The sequence below is a fragment of the Bactrocera tryoni genome, unplaced genomic scaffold (genome assembly GCF_016617805.1).
Source record: "Bactrocera tryoni isolate S06 unplaced genomic scaffold, CSIRO_BtryS06_freeze2 scaffold_11, whole genome shotgun sequence".
Classification (NCBI taxonomy): Eukaryota; Metazoa; Arthropoda; class Insecta; order Diptera; family Tephritidae; genus Bactrocera; species Bactrocera tryoni.
In genome coordinates this window covers 19,105,266-19,114,180 of record NW_024395824.1, presented here as the reverse complement: position 1 = coordinate 19,114,180, position 8,915 = coordinate 19,105,266, and the positions used below count along the sequence as shown (strand labels likewise).

At 35.7% G+C, this 8,915-nt stretch overlaps 1 protein-coding gene across 1 annotated transcript; it reads left to right on the top strand.

The window, feature by feature from the left end:
- Positions 1–3,598: 3,598 nt before the first annotated feature.
- LOC120779831 (tigger transposable element-derived protein 4-like) lies at positions 3,599–6,522 on the top strand. The gene is made up of 4 exons (XM_040112199.1): positions 3,599–3,733; positions 3,812–4,060; positions 5,587–6,235; positions 6,299–6,522. The coding sequence occupies exons 1-4, from the start codon at positions 3,599–3,601 to the stop codon at positions 6,520–6,522; spliced, it is 1,257 nt and encodes a 418-aa protein (XP_039968133.1).
- Positions 6,523–8,915: the final 2,393 nt, after the last annotated feature.

Here is an 8,915-nt window from a genome sequence, read left to right as displayed (position 1 = left end):
AGAAATACACCGCTTGAAATTAATAGAAAAACAACTGTTGAATTTATTTTCGGTTTTTCTAATAGCCTAACGTATATATTTACAAAAAATATATATTATGTGGGATTACACTTATAACGGTTTGTTCGGAAAGTCATACGTAAAAAGACTATGTGCAGTATTCGTTGTATTGTAAGGGAAGGTCAGAACGAGATGACGATCCTTTTATTCATATTGGTGTGGTGTACGGGTGTGTTTTTTTTTATTGTCGAAGAGAGAATCTTCAAAGATACCGTCATTTTTTTCAGACGGTATGTACGATTCGTATTGGCGGCTAAAGATACACCTCCTTTTGGACCACGCTCGAGCAGAACTTTTAGCACAGTACGCCTAGACCATGAATTCCGTTGTCATTGCTTGTATTATTCGGCCAACAGGACTGCCGTTAGCCATGACAGTTAGCCATTCGGCATGGATAAGATGATACGAAACTCTCGCATTGGCTCTCATTTTTCTCTCAAACGCGTTCCCTGAATATTTGACAGCGAAGAAGATCAGGGAATTTCGATCAGCTGATTTCAGAAAAGGCGGGATGCCAGAAGTTAACCGCTATAATTACCTGACGAAAATAGTGTGAAATAAAATTTCATTAAACTCTGGGAACATATTTTAGCAAAATAAATGTTTATGTAAATTAATTAATGATTTTGCATTTTAGCATTTATATATTTATTAAATACCCATTTATTTTACCCATTTATTAAATACCCATTCTAATATTTTTCAGCAGTGGCATTATTGGCAAATGTTATAAAAAATGCGAGTTTTGACAGCTCTCTCTTGAATCAAAGAGTCTCGTATCATATTATCCATACATTCGGCTCTTCAGTCACGCATTTTCGCACTCAGTCCGGTCAATACTTTTGTTTTCGCTGTGTTGCTACTCTTTTCTCCTTAGCTCTTGCATAGCTATAGCTGCACACGTTTTCACTCTATCCCAGATTTGTTCGTCATCGTGTAGATTTGTAGAGATATTTTTCTATAACCTGGCCAACTGCGTAAGATAGAAATCAGTTTCCCCATGTTTCCGTTCTACCCATCCTTCTACCTTTTTTTGCCTGGTGGCATGAGACCTGATATGACTCCAGCCCCCTGATGTGATACAGTTCGGTGGGTACATGCAACCTTGATTGCATTTAGTCAAATTATTGACTTCACTTTTTCTGAGTAAGTTTCCTGCTGCAGCGCTGTCCCCCATATATATGCAGTGTAAAAACGTAGTAGTTAGCGTCGGCGTCACCCTTGACGCTTTTTCGCAAGCTTTGTATAGTTGCGCCTTGTAATTTAACCTCGAGTCTATCACCACATATTTCAATGACAGCTGTGTCGTAATGGTATATCCATCAATCATATCAACCTTCCTTCTTCTTCCTGCTTGTAATTGATACTGCTTCCGTCTTTTGGACAGCTAGTTGAAGCTTTGTCACCAAAAGCCATTTATTGATTTTTATCCTCGCATGATTGCACAAGCACTCTATTTGACTAATTTCTTTCGCTATTACGATCACTGCGATGTCATCCGCGTATCCAATAATTTGCACCACCTTGGGAAAGGGGAGGCACAGCACTCCATCAAATAAGATGTTCCACAAAAGTGGAACTCCGCCCGTCACTATATACTAAGCTTTGTAGTCTTTCGCCTGTGTCATATAAAGGTACCTTGTCCAACAGGTAGTTGGAAATGATATTAAACAAATAGAATGGTGTTTACTTTATTTGAAGAGCTTTTCTTTTCTTTAGTTGAAAAACGCTTATTATATGGGGCCAAGAGTTAAAGGCATTCTAAACATCGAATGAGACTACCTTGTTCCTTCTATTACTTTACTTGAGACATCAAAAGTACATGTCTTGATAATGTGTCGTATTAGGTATTCCAGCGTTGAGAACGTCTTCAATAGGGCATCTCCTCTCTTATTTCTGTAGGTGCTTCCCCATTATCCATTATCCCCTGCCATAAAGTTCGTTGTTGTATTTGCAATCTCTCTTACCAGATCATATAGGATTCTTTCATATACATTCTGTGGGGTGCTCGGCAGGATGTAGTAGCTGTCAAAGTTTATGTCTCAGATTTTTGCACGTGTGGATTAGGCATGTGGCTTGTTTTGGAATACTTTGTCCCCGTGGACCCGTATGGCCGCTCTTTTCATTTAATCGGAACTCCAGTTTTCAGTACCAATTTTTTTGTAATGCTCGCTTGTACATGCTAGATCCAATTTTTTCTCAAACACCATTAGCTTAAGGAACTGTTGCGCTGCTTCGCAGTGGTTGAGGTTAAGTTGCAAGACTCTCATGTTTTGACCCTTTTGCTCGCTTTCTTCGGTGGGACTCGTCACCTGGCCTGCTTTTCGTCACGGGGTCTCTTTCGTGTTATATCCATGGATGCAGGCATATTCAAAAGTTCCTTCTTTCTTTTATGTTATTGTACTCGTTTCGAACTTTCCTATGTTACTACGGAGGTTTCTGTTAGCTCCTTGATTACATCTCCTAATTCCTTCATGAATTCCACACATGATTGGGTTAACTTAGCCTGTAGTGTGTTATCTTACTAGGCTGGTAGTGGATCTTGCTCGAGTCGGTTTTTCAACACTAAGCGCTTTCCACTCTTGGTGTTCCTGAGGGGAGCACATCTCTAGCTCTCTGCTGATTCCGCCCTTTGTGACTCCAGTTCCGCTCATCCTGATTGCGGCATAGATGTTACTACTGTTATTATTGATGCTCGTAGCGTTGGTTATTCTATTTCTCATAAGTTTACCAATTTTTCTCTGCTTTGTTTTACCAGCACATTGTGTACAGGGGGCGGGCTGAAATAGACAGGAACGGGTATACTCTCTGTGTCCATGCTCCTACTCATGGCTACTAATCTAATGCACACTTCTTAACCATAGCCCGAAGGGGCTGGTTATTGGCAAACAGCGTGGCTGTCACCTCGACAGAGCAAGCTCACATCGCACTAACAACAGAGAAGTCGTTGTTAAGGATTCCCAGTTGGTACCGCTCAAGTTTAAGTCATTTAACAGCCGTACCTAACCTTTTGATCAGAGGCTGACTAGAGAGCCGCCCACTATGGGTCCGTCGAAGAAGCTTTTTTTTTATTATTAATAACGCCTATGCAGCTAACATGCTCCGTCCGGCTATCCGCGACCTAACGAAAAGTGTTTAGGAATAATGTGTAAATATGTATTATTTTTATTGCATACTGGTGTATGCATATTTTGTGTGATTTTATTATAATATTTATATGTTTATAACGTATACACCGTATTTTATGTGTTTTCTTCAATAGGCAATCAGCCTTATCGTGAACGCCGTTCCCAATGAAAAAATTCCCAAATTTGTCTTTTTTTATCGTGAACTTCACATGGGAAATACTTCCTATATTCGAAAATGTTCCCTAACCGTAAATGTGTTTTTTTCATGTGAAATCATAAAATTCGTTCACAAAGCCGTTGAAAGAGAACAAACTTTCATTGAAATGTAAGTATATTTTATTAAAAATTCTTTTAATCTAAAAAACTGTTTTTTATGGAATAAGGCCCAGTTAACATATTTGGTCAACACTATGTCGGAAAATCCTAACATGGGAAAAGTATTTCAGAAGGAAAATAAAGAAAATGTAAATGCATATTTAAAGAAGTTGCATGATTCCCTCAACAGCATGAGGCCACCATTGAAATCAATTGCAGAATGGAAAAAGGTAAACAATGATTGTCTTAATGATCTCCCTTTCTAGCTGTTTTAATCCTTGATTCTTTAAATTTAATTTTTTTAACAGGTTTGGATAGACCAGAAGAGATATGTTCGCAAAAAGGCTATTCAGAATGCGCAAAATAAAAAACAGACCGGCGGAGGACCGTGTAAAGAGTATGCATTCTCTGTTCTGGAACAGTCCATTTTGGATTTAGCAGCGACAATGGAAAGCGTGGAAGATATATATGGTGGCAGGGTTTTTGGTTTACAAGCTAGCTCATCTAACACAATTGATAGCAACCAGTGTGAAACAACTAAGAATGAAGAACGTGATGTAGGCATAGAAACAGAAGACCAAAGTTTTGAATTGAGTTTTTTGAACGAAATGAAAAAAATAAAAGAGAATGGTGGATGCATCCGTACAACCAGAAGCGCGATTCAGAAAATATTATTACACATTTGATTTCTGAACTGAGAATGCATCCGAGAAAATTTCGAAATTCACAAGGATGCAGGTGTCAACAATCGAATATTTGCTGTATATAATAAAACATTTAATTTTTAAGCAAAATACAAACTGCCGCAAAAGCATAACTCCTGCAAAAAGATTATTTATAACATTTTGCCAATAAAAACAATGGTGCAGCTATAAGCAACGAAACGTGTTTTTCTGTCTTGTCTTGTCTGTTTCATTCGGTGTGGGTTGCGCCGTAGCTCAGCATGTGTTGCTCAGCAACAAAGACGATTTTGTCGCATTTGGTGTGCGTTGGCTGTATGAAAATACAGTGAAACTTCTCTAACTCGAACTTCCGTAGCTCGAAATATTCTCTATATCGAATTTCCTTAAGAACAAAGTACTTTTTTATAACATCGCTATGTAATTTTTTCCCTATAAGTCGAATTTCTGTTACCCGAATATTTCTAAAACACGAACTAAAATGTCACAGAAACTGCGGCGGTAACCAAGCGTAACTCGAATTTTTCGGGGAAACACCTACCGCAATTTCGGGGAATTACCGAGCTGCGAGTCGGCGACAGATAACGACTTGTATTTTAAATTTCTTAGCAAGCGTCGCACGCACTTACATAAGATTGTATCAGTTGTTGTTAGAACGGTGGTGAAAATTGTCAATTTTTGTAGTGATATTGGACTAAAATGACATCAAAACGAAATGTAAAGTGTTTAACGCTTAAGGAAAAGTTAAAACTAATTGCCGAGGTAGAAAAGGGCGAAAACAAAAAAAAAAACATTGCACAAATATTTGGGATTCCTACTAATACGTTATCAACCATTTTGAAAAACAAAGACAAACTTTTAGAACAAAAATGTGACTATAATTTTAACTCCAAACGAAAAACGGATTACAACTTGCGTCAATAATGATGTTGATCAAGCTATGCTTAAGTGGGTTACTACCGCACGTGAGAAAAATCTTTCTCTCTCGGGAACTTTAATCAGAGAAAAAGCTAAAGAATTTGCGGTTGCTTTAGGTCGCGAAAATTTTTCTGCTAGTGTAGGGTGGTTAGATAAATTTAAAAAAAAGCATAATATCACACAAATGTCGTGTGGATTTGTGGAGAAATCGCTTCAGCCGATTTACAGTCTAGTGAAGATTGGAAAAAAAACGTTTTGCCAGATTTAATCAGACAATACCACGAAAACGATATTTCTAATGCAGATGAAACGGGCATTTTTTTTAAATGTTTACCCAATAAAACATAAGCCTTTAAAGGTCAAAAATGCTTTGGTGGCTAAACAGCAAGGAGAGAATTACCGTTATGGTTTTAAGCAATATGAGTGGTTCAGAAAAGTTGAAATTGCTAGTTATCGGCAAGTCAAAAAACCCACGTTGTTTTAAGGGTATAAAATCACTTGATGTGGACTATGAGTACAACAAAAAAGCGTGGATGACAAGTGAAATTTATGATAAGTGGCTCAAACTAGATAAAGTCTTTGTTGCCCAAAATAGGAAAATACTACTGTTCGTTGACAATTGTCCCGCACATCCTAAAAATGTACAAGCAAATTTAAAAAACATTAAACTGCAATATTTTCCTCCTAATTTGACGTCTGTTCCACAACCAATGGACCAAGGGATTATTCAAAATCTCAAGCAACATTATAGAAAACGAATTGTGATGAAAGTTTTGGCCCATATGGAAGAACCAACTCCTACGACTGTGTCGTTACTTGATGCAATCAGGGATCTAAACAAAACCTGGAATTTGGGTGTAAAACCACAAACAATCAGCAATTGTTTTAGAAAGGCTGGTTTTGCTAAAGGTGAGTTAATGCAGAATGCTACTACGGATGACTGGGATGAAAAAGACGATCTTCCATTGTCTGAATTGAAACAAATTTGGACCACATATCGAACGGCAATGGGACCCGATAATGTGTCTTTTGATGATTACGTCGATATTGACGATGGTGTGCAAACAATGGGATTCCCAACAGATGAAGATATTTTAGATAGCGTCATGGAAAATCCAGTTCCTTCTGGAAAAGGTAAATCTTAAGTAAAATTTGTAAAATGTAGCATTGTTCAACACAAATAATCTATTGATTCAGACTTAGAGGAGGAAGTCTCTAGTGAAAGCGAGGTTGAAACAACAACTGAAACTATACCCACATTTAATCAAGCGTATTCTGCTATCCAGACCCTAAGAAATTTTACTTCGTCAAAAGAAAATATTCCCAATGCAGTACATGCGTCAATAAATGTAGTGGAACATTTTATAGAGAAAGAGAAATGGTCCGTATTTAAAAAAAAAAATTACCAATTTTTCCAATAAGAATTTATATACATTTATTTATATACAACATATGTATTACAAACTGTCTTTTTAAATAAACATGTACATACATACATATGTATGTAAATAAATTTGAACTCAACTTAGTGTATTTTCCTTAATTCGAATTTTCCGTAACTCGAACTCTACTTTCTGTCCCTTGGACATTCGAGTTAGGGAAGTTCCACTGTACATAAGAAGTTCGACAACAACTGTTCTAACAAGTCAAAGCTCGATCATGCGTTTTCGTTTCGTATTGTTCTGTGTGAGTTGTCACATATGAAACTATGGGCAGTTGTCGTACGAGACAAGAAAAACTGTTTTGACTAACCTTGTGTGGCCTTTAGAGTCTACAAATACGGAGTGAACACTACAAAGAAATAGAGAAAGAATTAAGGAATTTAAAAGAAAGCATTACAAATTTTCAAAGAAATTAAGATAATTTACTAACAAAAACAAAACGTCACAATGAAGAGATTGAACGCCTCAGAAAACTAGAAGTAGAAAATAAACTGGAACTTATAAAAGTACAAATCGAAGTTCAAAAAATAAAGTTATTGGCTGCAAAGAGAAGCTTAGGCATTAACTAGTATCGTTGATTTATATAGTACACCTCTTCGTTCTTTTTAATTTTTCTTTTTCTGTAATTAATGAACTATATTTACTTTATTTTAATATTTTATTTAAATTTTATTGAAATTAAATGTTAATAAAATTTCCCAATAAAAGCTCTAACACGTTTAGCCTCATTGATATAGGAAGAGTTGGATTCAATTTCATCAAAAACTTCAGTCTGGGAAGATTCATTTGTAATAAAAATCCGTGTCATCGCATCGGTAATTTATACAAATGTTGTGTAACGCACAGCAAACGTTAATAATTTGTGAAGCTTTTTTAGGAGCGTAATGCAAATGCCTAGCTTCCAGTACACATCTCCATCGATTTGAAGATCCTTCTGTCGTGGATCGGTGGGGTGTTAGCAGCCAAGGCTCAAGTGGATAGCCAGCGTCACCTATGAAAAAAATTTATATACTTAAGATTAAAATATTTAATTAAAAATTTACCCAGCAACCAAATGGTTCTTGTGCCCTCGATATACTCCTGCTCCATTAAAATTCTTAAATGATCCAAATTAATGAATCGTGGCAGGCGCCAGAGTGTGTAGTATCAACATATCTTATCTTCAATTTATCATCTTATACCTTTAAATAAACTTTTATTTACAAACATATACACACAAGAAAATTTCTTTAAGTTACCAGCAAAAAATTCATACTGAAGAATCCTTTTCTGTTGTAGTATAAGTGTTTATTGCTTTTGGTAGCTATAATTTTGACGTGCATGCCATCTATGCAACCAATGATGCCAGGGATATTAAATTTTTGGTAAAAATTTCAATTTATTTTCTGCATCTCATCTTTAGTAGGCCACGTTATCTCGAATACGTCCAACACTTCAGAAAGGATTTCACTAAAGCTGGATGGGGATAAGCCAACATCCATTTGCCTGCCCACACCTTTTTGATATGCTCCTTCTCCAAAAAATCGCAAACAAGCTGATAGTTTTACAACTGTGTCAATTGCAAAACGTTTTTTCGCCATTGGCAAGCCCTTTTGTAATACTTCCAATAAGTATTGAAACGTATGCTTATTAATTCTATATAACTGTTTGAAACTTTAAATTTGTTGAAATGTTTATATATTTCTTAAATAAATTAATATATAAATAAAATTTCATTATATAATTTTAATTCAAGAGGATTGGTGTTATCTCTCAAATTCCGTCGGGAAATCCTTTCAGCCAACTGCCGTCGGAAATTGTTTTCCTCCTTCAATGTAAGTTGTCGCAGATATCCACTGTTCATTTTACACAAAGATTAAAGTTAACAATTTAAAATTTTCTGATTTTATACGATACGAATTTTTCGTTCGCATGAAAATACAAATACAAGGGAATGATTTATTCACTCGAAGTTCCCGATAAGGCTGATTCACTTTTACATTTTTATGAGGAAAGTTTCATATTACATTTGACATTTAGTGGACTATATTTTCATTCGGTTTAACTTATTGTTTACATTTGTATTATTTATTAATGCATTTATATCAAAAATATAATTTCTATATAGAACTTTTTTCTCTATGATAAGGAAGTTTTCATGTTCATATTTTTATGAACATTCTGCCAGGGACCAAAATTGTGTTTTTTTAACTACTATATTTTACTATTTTTAATTATGTCTAACTGGAAGTTCAAATGGAACAGTCACAAGTCTTGTTATACATTTTAATTTCATGTGTATAGTGATAAGTAACACTACTATAAAAACTAATGTTAACGAAACGTGACCACTCACATGATGAAAATTGAAACCTTTCCATTTGATATTTTCT

What these genes read in the sequence shown, in the direction of transcription:
- LOC120779831 (XM_040112199.1), top strand. Translation starts at nt 3,599, where the DNA reads ATGTCGGAAAATCCTAACATGGGAAAAGTATTTCAGAAGGAAAATAAA. An exon ending in CTAAGAATGAAGAACGTGAT is followed by an intron (nt 4,061 to 5,586) that starts GTAGGCATAGAA and finishes CGTTGTTTTAAG; the next exon opens with GGTATAAAATCACTTGATGT. An exon ending in TCCAGTTCCTTCTGGAAAAG is followed by an intron (nt 6,236 to 6,298) that starts GTAAATCTTAAG and finishes CTATTGATTCAG; the next exon opens with ACTTAGAGGAGGAAGTCTCT.